The sequence below is a fragment of the Chanodichthys erythropterus genome, chromosome 4 (assembly GCF_024489055.1).
Source record: "Chanodichthys erythropterus isolate Z2021 chromosome 4, ASM2448905v1, whole genome shotgun sequence".
NCBI classification, from domain to species: Eukaryota; Metazoa; Chordata; class Actinopteri; order Cypriniformes; family Xenocyprididae; genus Chanodichthys; species Chanodichthys erythropterus.
This window is the reverse complement of record NC_090224.1, coordinates 9,640,933-9,656,993: the sequence shown is the minus strand read 5'-3', so window position 1 is coordinate 9,656,993 and position 16,061 is coordinate 9,640,933. Positions and strand designations below refer to the sequence as shown.

The 16,061-nt window shown below is 37.9% G+C and overlaps 1 protein-coding gene across 3 annotated transcripts in view; it reads right to left on the bottom strand.

The window, feature by feature from the left end:
• Nucleotides 1-3,481: 3,481 nt before the first annotated feature.
• LOC137019030 (apolipoprotein B-100-like) overlaps nucleotides 3,482-16,061 on the bottom strand; it is a 29,784-nt gene continuing 17,204 nt past the window's right edge. The window contains exons 15-28 of one of the 3 annotated variants that reach the window (XM_067383996.1): nucleotides 15,778-15,981; nucleotides 15,472-15,639; nucleotides 15,180-15,385; nucleotides 14,914-15,093; nucleotides 14,705-14,814; nucleotides 14,413-14,620; nucleotides 14,080-14,255; nucleotides 12,024-12,184; nucleotides 11,807-11,916; nucleotides 11,369-11,679; nucleotides 5,581-11,274; nucleotides 5,353-5,458; nucleotides 5,050-5,236; nucleotides 3,482-4,689 (exon numbers count right to left, since the gene is read on the bottom strand). In XM_067383996.1, coding sequence (XP_067240097.1) covers nucleotides 3,784-4,689; nucleotides 5,050-5,236; nucleotides 5,353-5,458; nucleotides 5,581-11,274; nucleotides 11,369-11,679; nucleotides 11,807-11,916; nucleotides 12,024-12,184; nucleotides 14,080-14,255; nucleotides 14,413-14,620; nucleotides 14,705-14,814; nucleotides 14,914-15,093; nucleotides 15,180-15,385; nucleotides 15,472-15,639; nucleotides 15,778-15,981 — 8,727 coding nt within the window. In that variant the 3' untranslated portion in view covers nucleotides 3,482-3,783. The remainder of the gene's footprint in view (nucleotides 4,690-5,049; nucleotides 5,237-5,352; nucleotides 5,459-5,580; nucleotides 11,275-11,368; nucleotides 11,680-11,806; nucleotides 11,917-12,023; nucleotides 12,185-14,079; nucleotides 14,256-14,412; nucleotides 14,621-14,704; nucleotides 14,815-14,913; nucleotides 15,094-15,179; nucleotides 15,386-15,471; nucleotides 15,640-15,777; nucleotides 15,982-16,061) is intronic. The other 2 variants (XM_067383998.1, XM_067383999.1) reach the window with 2 other exon arrangements.

The window sequence follows — 16,061 nt, the reverse complement described above, 5'->3', positions numbered from 1 at the left end:
TGCAGCTTCTGATTGGTGCCTACTCAGTGGTTTGCACAGACTTGTTGAGTTCAGAACAGATGTTAAGTTTTGGTGTTCGTTTTAGTAGCCTAAGCTAAAATAGTGTACAAATTTACATAATGTTCTTGAAAACTATTATACCAAGCAGCAGCACCCAATATTTATGATTAACAATCAATTGATTAATTAGTGAATACAGGTGCCATCAGTTGTCTTCTTATGAATGAGTCAGTATTGCTGATGCAAAGTAGGCCCTTCATTACCAAACACCAAGTAGCTAAATCAGGATACAATTATGAGTCATTTGCAAACTGTTAAACATTATTCATTTAAAACTAACCTTCATCTAGGAGATCACATGTGAATATTTGATCTGTTAAAGCCACAATATGTAAATTTTCGCTGCTAGAAGTCGCTTATTCATTCGCTTATCCTTGATTTTGTGGAATCATGGGATGTTGTTTTCAGGTCTACAGCTGGTGGAAAAGAATTGGGACGGGACTCTGGCAGAAATCATGTTCATGGATGAGATTATTAAAGTTACTGTAATATGAAGCAGAGCAGGGCCGAGTGATGTTGGAGCTGAACGAAACCCCTGGAGAGACTGCTAATGGGAGACGAGCGTGACACGTCTTGAAAGCAGCGGAACTTTCCCGCAGTTGCCGTTTTCGCTTTTTTTCAGTCTAGCGTACGTAATGCAGTGCTGTTTATCATATTAGATACATTTGAGTGTTGAAAGTTGTCATAATGCTACTCTGTGCGTTCGCTTGACGGCTGCTACGAGACACTTGATGCACACTGCAGTAAGCTAGATCGATGTTAGTCATGGTAATACGTGGTGCTCACGGTAAGAAAACGAAATTTAAACAAAAAGGTATATAACATGATTAGCTTTCAGTCGATGAATGAATCCAAATAGTTCCTCATCTCTCTAATAAAATATATGTTTTATTAGACAGATGAGGAATATAAAGATGAGGAATATTGTTTCATGGTTTCTACAAAGTAAAACCAGAAATTGAAGGTATGATGTCATTGATCATCCGACACACGGACACATCTCGTGTTCTGGTTAATAGATTAGGTATCGATCAAATAGGCCAATTGATGGAAGGTTTGTGAAGAAATTTCATGCTCCCTTGTAAAAGTATTTTTTAGTATTTTTAAAATACAAAAATGCGGTAGTTTATTTTGATACACTTAAAATTAAGGTATTTGGTATTTTATTTTAAAATACATTTTGATGTATTTTTGCCCAACTCTGATCTCAGTAAATATATTTTAAATCAAAAGTCTAATTCCACAAATGTGCTTTCTCTACCAGTGTTTTGTTGGTTTCAAACAAACAATTCACAATCATCTTAGATTAGAATATTTTTTGTGAATGTTGTCTTCCAAACCAAAATAACAAAATCTTTTATTTCTTTTCTCAATAGCTGTTATAGCTGTTATAGGTAAGCGATGAACATGGCTTTAACACTAACATTTATAAACATGTCACAAAATGTCTGTGCATGGATTCAGTGATTTTTTTCTAGAGCAATAGTAGAGATGTTTAATAGCTTTTTGTAGCGAACACTTTAAGGTATATCTATAAAGAAATTTCAAATTAAGAAGTGTAACTAGCCTCAACTTCCTCTTTTTTTATTAAGTTAGGCATGACAGAAATAGGCCTAGGCAGCTTTGGTTTTAAAAATAAAATGTGTCCTGTAATTTAAGAGGTACTCTGAATGACTCTAGGAAAGTCATATTTATTCTCAGTGAATCTTGGTGTAATGAAGTAGTTGAATGTGCTCTGACTCTCATTATTATTGTTACAGCCACACTTGTTTAATTTGTTAATGCCACTAATTCTTCCCTCTGTTCATTTCTGAATGTCAGAATTCAGAACCTATTCTCACGCCTAAATTTAACCTGTGGTCACAGCAGGGTGTATGACACTTTATGCTCTACCTACTGTAAATCATATACATACACGTCCTCACTAAAATAACTACCTCACTAAAATAGGAATTTCATTCTTTTGCATCAAATACATGAAAACTTTTGTCAGAAAGCGTAATTCATCTTCTTACAGCAGACGCATAAGAGTAACCTTCATTTGAACATTCAACAGCTGGTGTGTCCACACTTAAAAGCTTTGATTACAAACTGTGGGAGAAAAGCCAAAATAAATAGAAGAAAACTTATGTGTAAGTCAAAACCACATAATATTTAGTTGGTTTATGAAATGATAAAAGGAAAAAAGGAAAGCTCTATCCTGGCAAGGAAAAAACTGGATCACTGACCTCAAAATTTCATGAAACATTCTGAATTACTTAATAAATTCTAAAAGTCACAGAAATGTTTTGTAGCACACAGTGAATTGATTGCTTTTGTTATTTTGAATTTATTGTATGCTTTTATCTTTAACATTTTGTCTGTTATGAATTAACAAAATGAGGGGAGGTTATTTTATTATTCTTTCTCTAGATGATTTATTGGAAATTTACAAAGAAAGGGACCATCAGGTGAGCACTAAATGTAATAAAAACGAATATATATATATATATATAAAAAAAAAGAGTACTAAGTGTTGGTAGGTCCATACTGTCAATACTAATACATTTCATCTCATCTGTAATTGCGAATTTGTTCACCGTGTCAACAATTCAGTGTCTTCACCACAAGGAGGCAGAGTAAAGCTATGCTGGAAATGGGGCTTTTGAAAAAACCCAAGAAATAACTAACCTCAAATAAGGCAGATGATGACATTACTTTGAAGTTAATTTAGGATAGTACAAAAGAAAACAAAACAAACCTAAAATGTGAAATAAAAGGGGGATGTCCAAAATATGATATCTCAGGTTTTAAATTTTATCAAAACAAGTTTAGGCAGAATAGAGCCATTCAGTCATGACATCAATTTGTAAGCCATTTGATAACAGATGGCTTATACGTTTGAGGTACTACTTTGTGTACTTTATGCTGTAGACAAAAATGTAAACTTGAAAGTAAACTTCCATTGATATTGCATCAAAAAAAATCTTTCTTCAGGCATTTTTATGTTCTTAACAAAAACAGTATTCTGGAAAATTGAAGTGACTTCTTGCTCACATACTGAGAGGTAGTATTTTGTAATGCAGATTTTGCTGTATTTTACCACATTATAAATATTATAAACAGCTGTTTATAAGCATTATATTAAAAGTGCATCAAACCAGTATGTCACATTTTAACAGTGTGCTCTTCACAGTTAATAATAACATACACTGTATCTTTGTTGTTGAGGAAGAAACATGTGTTTTTGCTCATCATAATATATACAGGTAATTTGCTAAACTGTGCAGGGCTGCATGTCTCAAAAGCAACATCTAAGCAAATCATAGAACCAAATGGTCTCTACAATCAACTTAGCTCACAGTGCTTTTGAGAAATGCAGCCCAGATCATTAGACTATCACAGAAAAAGAAAAAAAATGAAGAGATGCATGGTATTGCATAATAAAAGTTCTTTATTTAGCCTCATCCATCATGCCATTAATTTAAGATACAGAACAAGGATGAAATGTTACAATTGTTGTACTTGATACCTAAGTTAATATTTGAGTCATCATTTATACAAATAGGATAATGCAACAGCATATTAATGCGGCATGTACAGTATGGCATCAGTGAGTGCTTTTTAAACATGTTGGTACTGCACTTCAGATGAGTGTCCAATGGCTTGAATGCCCATTTAAGAATGTTAATTTCAAAAGATGGTAGTATTTATTTCAATGACTGTTTGTTCAGAATGACCATTTTACTGGAAAAAGGGGAAAGGAAGCTCAATTTGCTGTATTCCATTATTTGCATTAAGCACTTCCTCAAATTCAGTAGAAAGGTAGTCAAATAACTGACCTAAAGGAAAAATAACATTGAAGATGATGAACATTGCAATGTACTGAAAAGAACGCATCAACTTTTTGAAGAAACTGTTACATGGAGCTGCAACAGCTTCTAAGATGTCGGACTTCATGCTGTCCACAAATTCTTGTGCTTTATCAACAACCTTTTGAATTGTATGTCCCAGTTTCTCAAGAAAGACATCAAGGCTTTCCAATTGCGGCATCACATCTGACATCGTAGCTAGGAGAATTTTCATGTTACTTCTCACATTTTCTTGGACCTCGGCTACAGTAATGACCTTACCAGAAGGAAACGTCATTTCAACTGTGTTGAAGTTCTCCATGATGGGAAGGAAATATATCTCCAGGTTGTTGGCAATTTTCTCCAGCATTTCTGCAATTATAAATTTGATATCAGACAGGGTAGCTTCCATTCCAGGCAGTTTGTAGTTGGTCTCTCTCAGGAAGTCAATGACAGTATTAATTAGGAACTGGATGTTCATTTGGTACGTAACAACTACATTTCTGAACAGTTTAGATAGCTCACTGAGCTCTGGGCTGGGCCAGAGAGCAGCATTTTCGGCATATACTAAGACTTTATTAAATTCAAGAAGAATCAAGTCAAGTCTGTCATTTGCAATAATGATGCCATGTTTTTCAGCAAATCCAGTAACACTGGATGAGATATCCTGTAGCCTGTTTATCAAGCCTCTGGACACATTACATGCAGCCTGTAAATTGTAGCTGATCAAAAGCACTTTTTCATCTCCCTTTGGTGCAGCTCTGATGATCAGAATGTCAACATCATCTTCTGGTGCAGACTGCAAAAAAACCACAATGATTACAATATAAATCAGGGGTGGCGAACGCCGGTCCTGGAGATCCACATTCCTGCGGAGTTTAGCTCCAACCCTAATCAAACACACCTGAACAAGCTAATCAATGTTTGAAGGGTTACTAGGAAGCTACAGGCAGGTGAGTTTTCGTCAGGGTTAGAGCTAAACTATGCAGGACTGTGGCTCTCCAGGACTGGAGTTTGCCACGCCCAATATAGATATAGAAAATCAGCAAAAAATTAAAAAAGTAAAATTATGTAAGTATAACCAAAAAACAGACAGCAAAAGTTGTTAGCATGAGTTAATAGTTCGGTTTTAAAGATTAACAAAAGAAATACCACTTACAGCAAAACGGCTGTAGAGTCTCGCATTGATCTGGGATGGAATCATTCCTTGAAGCTGGAAGCCAAGGTGGCCAGTTGTCGGTGTAGAAACCGAGGCACTTATGCCATCTCTTCGAGCAGCATAGCGAATGTTTACATCAGTGAACGTTGGGCTGGTGATGTCCACATTCAGGGTATGACTAGGATCACTAAACCAGAAATAATAATAAAGATTTACAAACATAATTGGTTATAAACTAAAGAATACTTGTAAACATAATTCAATATTTTTACTTTAATTCAATAAAAAGTCAGAACACATTACCCCATGCGAATAACATTTCTTATGTCCATCGTAAAGTCAGCATGTTTAAGTACAGCATTAGCTCCTATAACCAGGGCATCGTTCTCCATTGTAGTACTCATAGAGCCTGTTTTGTGTCAAAGCTAATATGAGTTAATCACACCACCAATTCTTCATTTCTTCTTAGTAAATATTAGTATCATTGAATGATACATGTTTATTGATTTATTTGTCTTTGCAGACACTTACTGTCAAGACTGTACTCCAGCAACACAACTGGTGACGTGGCTGTAGCCTTGAGAACAGTTTTGTAGTCTGGTAAGCTACCATCTAGTTTAGCAACAACATCTGTGGTGTACACTGGAGAGATGATTTTTGAGGTGTAATCAATTTTCTGCTTGGGTACACTGAGCTCCACTACCACCTTCTCAGAGATGCTAAGGTCACCAAAGGTACTTTGTTGAGACAAATCAATTTTCACATCAGCCACCAGTGACTTCAGAAGATCCAGATCAGCTGTGGCATTTCCCCTACCAAAAAGCTTAATAATAGGAATGTTAAAGGTGTACTCTATCGTAAAAGTTGAATCTGTTTTTGAATGGGCCTTGTTGTCAGCAGTAAGTTGGTGGTTGGCTTTAGCTGTGAGTATAGGTAGGTTGATATTTGCAGCTGTGGTCACAGACAGTGCAGCTTCAAAGTTATCTGGGTTCATAGTTACAGTGCTTTCATGGGTTCCTGCAATGTGACGATTTTCCAGGAATACAGAATTGGCTATTTTTAATCCACTTTTGGTGCTCAGGCTGCTGGTTCCTTCAATCTTTGCCTTCAGTCCCTCAAACTCAGAGGCAGTAATGGCTCCAAATCGAATTACCGGGTTATCCATCCCATAGATTCCAGCATTAACATTAAGGTTGAATATGGAGGACTTGAAAGACAACTCTGATTTTAAATCGCCCAGAGGAGTGACATTAATGAGACCGAGATCAATAATGGGTGCAGCTTTGCTCTTCTGATAGACAATCTTTGCATCTACATCAATGGCCTGGTCAAAGTTGGTCAACAGATGCTTAAGGCCAGTTTGTTCATATAGGTTGATGTTGCTGATTTCTGGAGTGTCAACAATCATAATTAGGGTTTCAAACTGGATAGGTTGAATACTGAATGGGGTAGTTAGGAATTCCAAATTGGCCTCTCCATTTACTGCTGTGTAAATGCCAGCCTCATCTCTGTTGTTGGCAACTGTAAAGTTGTGACTGTATCTGTGCTGGTTGAAGCGAGCAGTTGCCACAGTGCTCAACTTCTGCACGTCATTATTTAAAAGAACATTATAATTATTCTGGAGATCAATCTTGGCAGATTGCTCTATGAAGCTGAGCTTAGTATTAGCCTTGTTCTGGAAATCAAGGACCACCTCAAAGGGATGCATTAAGACGTTGAAGGCACTGGAAAAGGTACCACTGAGCAATCCATCAAACTTTGTGTCATAGTCTGCCTTCATCTCTACCTTCATTTCTCTGAGATTAGCCTTTCCAGAAGCATCCAGCAAGTAAGTGGATCCGGAAGCAGAATTACCTTCAATACGAGCATTAAAGTCAATGCAACTCAGGGCAACACCTTCAGCATTTATTCTCTGTTTAAATTTTGAAACTCTACTGATGCCATCTGAAGAAATGGTTAGCTGAGCTGTTGTTGGAGTAATAGTTATAGTTGAGGTACTCTTTATGGTGATATCATCAGACTCATCACGCACAGATATTTGGCCCTTGACTTCTTCCATGGACAGAAGGATTTTTAAACCTTCCTGCTTAAGTGTGAAGTCATTGGTGTAAGATTGGTCACTGTTCCATGAGAGTGCAGGAATGTTTACCTTATCATCATATGTTGTTTTAATATTTGCAGACATTCCATCCTCCAGTGCAAAGAAAGCCATGTTAAGAATGTTAGCACTAAAGGGGGCAGAAGTTATCTTCACAGTGCTCTTGGCCGTAGCTTGAGCTGAGAAGCCATAGAGTGACACTGAGGATTGATGGTCAACAGCTAGGACACTGTGAGTGATCTTCAGAGTTTCAGCAACAATCACACGACTCATCTTAGGGATGGCAACCCGAGCTGTAGAATCCAAGCTGTATTTAAGAATGTCATATTCAGATGATCCATGTGAGGTAATGTACCCGGTAAATTGAAGGGTTTCTGCACTTTCAGTAGAGTTTAAGAATTCCATTGTAGTTCTCATGTTGAAAATTGGAATGGTGACTCTAACCTCACCATACAGCTTTCCAAAGCATGGCATCATGACCTCATTAGGTACTGCAGGGAATGTGAATTCTGGGATCTTCAGATCTGAGAATTTGTGCTTAGTAATGTATTTAGGAATTTCAGGAAGGGAGATCTCTGGAAAACTGATCTCTGGCAGTGTGATGGCAGAGATGTCTGGCAGGTAGATAATTCTAAGGTCTCCAAAGATGGCATCAACAGATGGCACTTCATAGTTGGCAATGAAGTTCAATAGGTCTAATAGTCCCTGCCTGATATCATCATACTCTATTCTGATTGATGGCACAGTGTAATATTGCAGAATAGTAAACTCTGGAAGGTCAATCAATGTAGAAGGGAGGTTGATTTCCTCAAGCTTTTCTAAACTTATTTTTATGGGGGGTACAACAAGGTCAGTGAGTGGAAAAGTGAAAGATGGTATCTTGAATTCAGCCGTTTTCAGTCCTGTTTTGACTCCATCACAGATTTGCTTTAACTCATTGACAATTGCCTGATCTTTAAGGATGTTTTGGATTACTTCCATAACAGCACTGCATGCATCTGTTGCAATGGCCACAACCTTAGTGTAGATACCACTCAATTGATTCAGGACCTGGAGGATTTCTTCTCTAATATCCATGTCTATAAGTCTCTTCCTGAAGCTTTCTGTAAGTGCCTCGATGTCAATGTAGACTGTACTATCAACAATGTCCTTGAGTTTTTTAACCACATCTACAACTTTGACTGCTCTCAGTTCCTCAAGGCAAGCACTAAGAGATGATAGAGCATAACCAACAAATTCTCTGATTGCCTCAAGCTTTTGCCGGATCTCAAGTGACAAACTCAAGGTGTAAAGATAATTTATTAATTCCTTGATTTTCTGGTTGGCCTCATCCACAAACGCATTGTAGTCGAATGATCTAATATATCTGATGCAGTGGTTTAAGCAGTTGTTCAAATGCTTAGTGATTTCCTTTACCTCTGTTGTTTTCAAGTAAGTGACGGTCTTATCCAGCAGCTCTATGAAAGGGATCAGAATAGATTTCAAAGTGCTAGCAAGAGCCTCAATAGTTTGTTCAATATTGAACTTCTTGATTAGCTCAGCAACTTTTTTCAGAATTTCTTCAATCTTCTTGTTAACACAAGATTTCACCAGAATTTCTCTCACGTTGCTGTAGAAGGCATTCAAGCTGCTTCCCAGTACAGTAAACAATTGTTTTGCTTTTTCAACAGTCTTGCTGATTTCTTCTGTAGGGATTTGAGCCACCAAATTCTTTGCATAGTCTCGGAAGCTGACAGAGGCAACAAAGTTCTTCACATCCTCAATGAACTTTCCTTGGTCAAAGTTTGCAGCAAACTGCTTCAGTTCACTCACAATCTCCTCCAGTTTGGATTTAATAGCATATTGTTCCTCAAGATCTTGCAAGAGGGCAATGCCACTGCCCTTCAGTCTCATTACATCAATCTGCTCAATTACATTTTCAATAGCCTCAATGACAGCAAGAACTATGGCTCTGACATCATATTTCTCATTGAATGAATTCAGTTCTTCTGTTAGTCTCTGTATTGCAGTGTCAGATAGTTTGACACTTGCGATCATTTCCCTCACAGATTTTTCTATCTCTTCTACACAAGTGTCCAGTTCAGAGAATAGGGTCATCACAAGAGGATTTAGATTCATCAGAGAGGCCTCCAGGTCAACCAGAGTAACTCCATACTTCTCATAGAGAGCAACTAGGTCCTCGCTGATCTTGACAATTCTCCTCTCCAGATTTAGCTCCTTCACAAATTCACTAATGTACTTGGCCAGGTTCTCAATCTCTGCAATAATATCTTCTTTGTTGATATAATACTGCATGGCTTCGGCAGTCTTCAAAATTGTAATTTTCATGTGTCGCAGGACCATAGGAAAATACTCAATTAATGGCAGGCTGATGACACGACTGTTAGTGTTTTTATCATATTTTAGGAAGGCTGAGAAAAAGTGGTCTTGGTTGTCAGAGTCAACTCTGTTGAAGAGGTTTGTCATGATGGATCCAGACACTTCTAATCCAAGTCTTTCAGGAGTATTGTAAGCACTCACATCTTGGCTGAAGATATGGTTGTTGACCTCAGATTTTACTCTCACTGTTGCCTTCTGCTCAGATGGGGTCAGCACAGTGTCAATCTTATTATCAAGGATTGTTTTAATTGATAGACCATTGTCCAGATTGTGAGTTGTTGAGACTCTGCATTCGTGCGAGTGTGCAAAAGCAAGTGGTTCTACCTTCATAAGAAATTTAGTGTAAACTTGTGCGATCTGTTTTCCATACAGATACAAATCACCATCTGTATTGGCCATGGCATCAACATTGAATCTGAAGGGAACAGCAGTGGCATGAAAGTTACCATCGAAGCGTAGGTACTGTGAGTTAAGACGAGCATCACTGCCGAATGTGAGTGAAAGTCCAGCAACTTCGATTTCTGTGTTATGGCTCATGTGAGATCCCATGAGTTTTCCAGTTGTACCACACTTGGCAGTGGCAACCAGATCTTCATATCTGATCTCATACGTGTGCTTCAGCTCATCTTCACCAGAGGTAAGCTTCCAAATGCCAGTCAGTTCAGCTTTGTATGGAAGTGCCTTAAACTGAGCCTCATTAATCAGGTTCATGTCCAGAACATCCAGTTGATTATTGATTTTCACTGAAGTACTAAATGGCTCAATCTGAAGGGAGAGGTCATGCTTATATTTTCCAACATCGCTATTAGCTTTTGCTATAGAGGTGAAAGCTACAGAGGACAGGGAAGCAGACAGAGAATTTGTATTTTCAATTGTCAGTTCTACTAATTTACCCTTGGTCTCAACTGACAATGAAAGCTCTGAAGAGTCAAGGGCTCCATTGAATTTGTTCTCAAGTGACAAAGGGATAAGAGGGCTTTTCAGTAAGGTTGTGCCACTCGTGGCCAGGCCATCTCTGGTCAAGGATAGGCTGCAAATATGGGAAGCTGTGTGTTCAACCAGATATGTGGACACATCACCTTTTACATCCAGCCCATTGCCATCTAGTGCTGCTGTAAACTGGGAACGGATGCTATTTCCAGCAGCAGAGTTAATGCTAGTGTCAATCTTAATGTTAACCAAATCAAGGCTAGCACTAGCCTCAGCAACATTTTGGATGTTCAGACCGAGAGCCTTTGCTCTTGTTTCTGACTTCAGAGCAAGCAGAGACTCTTTATAGGTAACTTCAGCATCATGCACCAGTATGTCCTCAAATGCAGTTGCTTTTGATACGACAGAGAGCTCTCCATTGGCAAACGCTGCTTCAATCATGTTCTCTGCTTGGAAATGATTTGAGTCTACTTTCAGAGAGGAATCAATTTTCACCTCTGGTCTGAAAGGGAGTAGGATAAGTGACTGCCTGAGAGCAACTTCACCATTCAGAGGACCAGCCTTGATGAAGCCCATCAGGTTTCCATCTCCAAAGATCTCATCCTCATCAAATCCAACCTGGCCTGTGTGTTCCAGAGATATCATTAGACCCAAGGGACTGTTTGCCTCAATCTTACTGCTTGATTTCGTCTTGATTTTTTCAGCAATTGTCATTTCCTCAAGATAAGTAACATTGGCTTGAATGAGCTTGTGATCAAGATATGATTTCATCACAGCCCTCAAAGATTCTCCAGGTGTGCCTGCCACTAAAGCTGATCCTAAAGCAGAATAACATTCAAGTAATTAGCATTTCATTACAGATTACAGAATGTGGTTAGGAAAAATATAGCTGCAAACAAAGATTACAAGTACCTTCTACTTTAAAAGAGAGGAGATCCACTGGGCTTGTTCCAGTGACTTCAATCTTGGCAGAATAGCTTGGTTTCTCCTCAAGTTCCCTGCCAGCAGAACCTGTTGCCTCCATGTCATAGAAGTTGCTACTCAGCTTGCTGGACACCTCTGCCATTCCCATGAGAGGCAGTGACACAGACAGACCGAGATAAGTTTCTGCCTGGTTTGTCATGGCAGGGAAGATAAAATCTCCAAGAGATTTCCCACCAAGAGGAATGGGAATGGAGATAGTGTAGTAATTCTGGCCAAATTTGTATTTAGCAGCCCCCTCACTGTTAAAAAAAAAAAAAAGAAAAGAAAAAAGAAATGAATGTACTTCATGTTAGTATGTGTATAATTATATACATAATTCTTGTTTCTGCATTTTAAAATGAATTTTTATACTTTTAATTCACTCACGTATTCAGGAACAGCGTCTTAGGGAAAGTGAATTCTGGGAGGGCAGGAATCCTAAAGCCCTGGACATATGGGATGTCAGCAGCAAATTGTTCCAGGTATGCATTTGAAGCCTAGATGATTATGGATATAGTGTTATATTCTAAATTATGTAATCTGTATTTTTATGGTTTGTATGAATTTATAGGTTTGGAGAACTAAGGATTTCATTTGAATTTACCTCAACTGATTGGATCAAGACATCACGGATCTTCATCTCAGATGTGCCAGTCTGCTGGTCAAGAAGATCATTGACTTTGGCTTTGATGGCATCAATTGGAATAGTGTTGTGAATCTCAGTGCTGACATCAGAAGTGACCTCAGCCTCAATCTTATCCGCATCTAAAAAGAACATGAAAATTAGTTAATATAGCAGAGGTATGGAGTCAAATTAATGCCTTAAAGTTTTGCACAAAAATAAAGTTTTGCAAAACACAAAAAAGAATTGAGCTATAAAAAAATGTTTTGCAAACAAAAATAAAGAATTGCAAAGGAAAATAAAATATTGAGCGGAAAAAAATAAGTTTTGCAAACAAAAATAATAAATTGCAAAATAAAATAAAGTAGTGCAAAAATAAAAATATAATCAATTACAAAAATCAATGACAGCTGTAATGCTATTTTATCTTTGCCACATAATTTTCATGCTCAAACCTACAAAATCATTTGTAACGCTCATTTTATTGCGCTCACGATACCGGTTTTCTTTTGCGCTGCACTGTTCTGTGCGGATCTCTTTATGGCACTGGTTTGACGTGGGGGTGGAGTCAAGAAACGGGGGCACGCCCCCGCGAAATACATTGGAAGGGAACGTAATCGGCGACAGGTGAAATAATTCTTTGACATGGTGAAAAATAATGCATGGTTTGTTTTTGTTGGTTTGTTTAGCATATGTTGTCACCGATTACGACCCCCTCCAATGCATTTCTTAGTATAGTAATATGACCCATTGCGCTCTGTCTCACTGCCTGTATCCACTTTTGTGTCCTTAAACATTCGTTTTTTGGGGTCGACTGCTTATAAAAACGTATTTCTGTTTTTTTTTTAGCTTGTTAGCTGTACACCTTGTCACGTAGCAGCTTTTAGGCATTGTTCTGTTTATTGTAATGAGTCAGAAAAGACAAGAAGGCAGCCTCACGCAATACAAAGTCAATGGAGACTGTTGGATTGTTTTTCCCCCGGTGGGCGTGGTTTTCAGATTATAATAAATGCGCTCTGTCTCTATGCTCGATCTGATCTGGGTAGCGTTTCCCAAAAGCATCGTAAGCCTAAGTTGATCGTAGCTCCATTGGTTTCCAAAAGCTTATGATGCTTTTGGGAAACGCTGCCCTGTTCTGTTGCGATCTGCGTCTCCTGCCGATGACGTGTTTCGCGGGGGCGTGCCCCCGTTTCTTGACTCCACCCCCACGTCAAACCAGTGCCATAAAGAGATCCGCACAGAACAGTGCAGCGCAAAAGAAAACCGGTATCGTGAGCGCACGCTTGACTGAAACGCAGAATAAAATGAGCGTTGCAAATGATTTAGTAGGTTTGAGCATGAAAAATATGTGGCAAAGATAAAATAGGATTACAGCTGTCATTGATTTTTGTAATTGATTATATTTTTATTTTTGCACTACTTTATTTTATTTTGCAATTTATTATTTTTGTTTGCAAAACTTATTTTTTTTCCACTCAATATTTTATTTTCCTTTGCAATTCTTTATTTTTGTTTGCAAAACATTTTTTTATAGCTCAATTCTTTTTTGTGTTTTACAAAACTTTATTTTTGTGCAAAACTTTAAGGCATTAATTTGACTCCATACAGAGGACTTTGAGTTTCCTTGCTGAATTTTAAAATTCTAAGACATTCAAATAATCCCACTTATGTATATATTTTAATGTTTTCCTTACAGACTTAAATTTTAAGAGAGCAACGTAATGTAACGTAATGTAATGTTTACAGCAACGTAATGTAATCCACATGTACCAGATGTGGGCCGAATCTGGGCAACACTATGTTGCTGTTTGGGATAAAAATTACTAATTGAACTTAGTAACTTCATCCTTCTTTGTGTCATTACTAATGACATCACATCATCCTTCTTTGGGTCATTACTAATTAAATTCAAATTCTCTGAACTCATGAATGAAAGGGAGCCATTTCTAGAATTCTGAATTTGCTTTTATCTGAAATTGTAGTGCATCTGGAGATCTTGTCATACATTTAGTTTTAGAATGAAAGCTTAAAAATTTACTGTATTTCAGAATGACTTTCTGAATAGAATTTGTCATCTCAGGGAGCATAAGAGCACTCTCAAGCTCAACTGTAAGGACCTCAGAACATTTCAGTTTTGCAGTTACTTTAGCATCAGTCTGAAAATTAGGAACGAGCAGCTGAACCTGCAGCATGGCGTCCTTCATTGACTCTGTCCTAAAGATTGAAGAGAAAATTTAAAACCACAAAGGTTATTTGTACAATGTATAATTATCAAAAAATATATGTTATTGTAAGAACATATTCTAAGAGCATATTTTTCACTTTTTTCATTTTTTTAACTTTTGAACATATTTAATATAGATGTGCATACTTGGCAAGGGCAACAAAAGATGCCTCGGGGATGTTCTTATTAATAAAGTCAATCTGGATGGAATGTGTGGCCCTGCTCGGAGTTTCACGGTCAAAAGCATGAACTCGAATTCCAGCTTCCAGGTCGTAGTCAGGAATTTGGAGATCAGCCGAGATGCTGTATTTCTGTCTGTCGAACATCAGTTTGGCTGTGCCCTCAAATGATATTCCTATTATATGGAATAAGAACAACATTTCAGTTGATGAAAATGTCCAGACATCATAAGGGATTATTTTGTGAAACAATGCTTTACCTTCTGCCTTCAGACCAAAAGTCACCGTGTCAACCTTGTTTTCATATACATAGTCGACAGTAGCTGTGTATGCAGAAACCTCGCCAGTTGGGTGGATCTCAATGGCAAATCTAAATATAGGTCATTATTCAACTTTTAGCATTGATAAAGAAGCAAGACAACAGACAAATAAATAAACAAACAAACAAACAAACAAGTATTTCCCTTACTTGCTGTCACCAGTCAAGGGGAAATAGGGGGAGGCATCACTGGAAAAGGCGTTAGAATATTGCATGGCACTGCAGTACTTAAAACCAGGGAAGAAAGGAGTGCATTTCTTTGTGTTCACATGTTCCATCATGGGAGGAATGGTCTTGGTTTCAGTTCCAGTCACTGAGAACAAAGAGTTGCTGTGCAGAGAAAATAAAATTCTGAATTCTGATAATGTATCTTCAGAGCATTGTGACACTTTTCGGTGATAATAGAAACATCTTACATCATACTGATGAGTGTAGTTGGAGCTTGGGGTGTGGGAATGGTCAGCTTGAACTGCTTGTTGGTTACAGCAACCTTTACACTCAGACCACTGTCATGGTAGATGTTAGTATGCATCTCCAGGCCAGACTCAACGTATTCAGGTAAGAGAGCCCCAACTTCAGTCACAAACTCAACTCCGGCAGATGGCATGAATGCCATCTCACTCTATGTGAATAGACAAAGAAATAGGTAACTTAGGTATAGCTTGTAAAACTCAAGTTAAAAAAAACAACAAAAAGCTAGACCCATACCATTTCACGGGCAATTTTCAGTCCTCCCTTCACTCCTGGAGCAAAAGTACCAGATAGGGCAATTCTTAATGGAACTCCGGTACCAGTAGGTAGATAAAACTCACTGTCCATGAAGACGTAGTGTAGGAAAAGGTTGTTGTTTACACTTGAGAAAAAGTTCCTTATGAACTGTAAAACAAATAATTATATATTTGACCATGAACGTACACGCAGACCTTTGACCATGATCCTTCATCATTATTTTGTTTTTTTAGAGCATGGCAGATTTGCTAAACACTAATATTTGTTTTAAAGCAGTTCACTTACATCAGTAGGGAACATACTTAAGAATCTTTCAGTCAGCAAAGAAGCAGAGTAGGCCATGTTTTCCATATCCTTGGTTTTAAGATAACCCAGTTCAGCACCCAGAAGCCTCAGGTAGATCATAGCCTCTGGATTATCCTGAACCTTCAGTTTCTGGATGAGCTTGTTCACATTATTGGTTATTTCCTTGATGATGCTCTGGGGGGCCTATAGAGTGAGAAGGGTACATGAGTGATAAACCAAAACAAAGAGAATGCCATCAATGTTGCAAAATGTGGAAAATCATA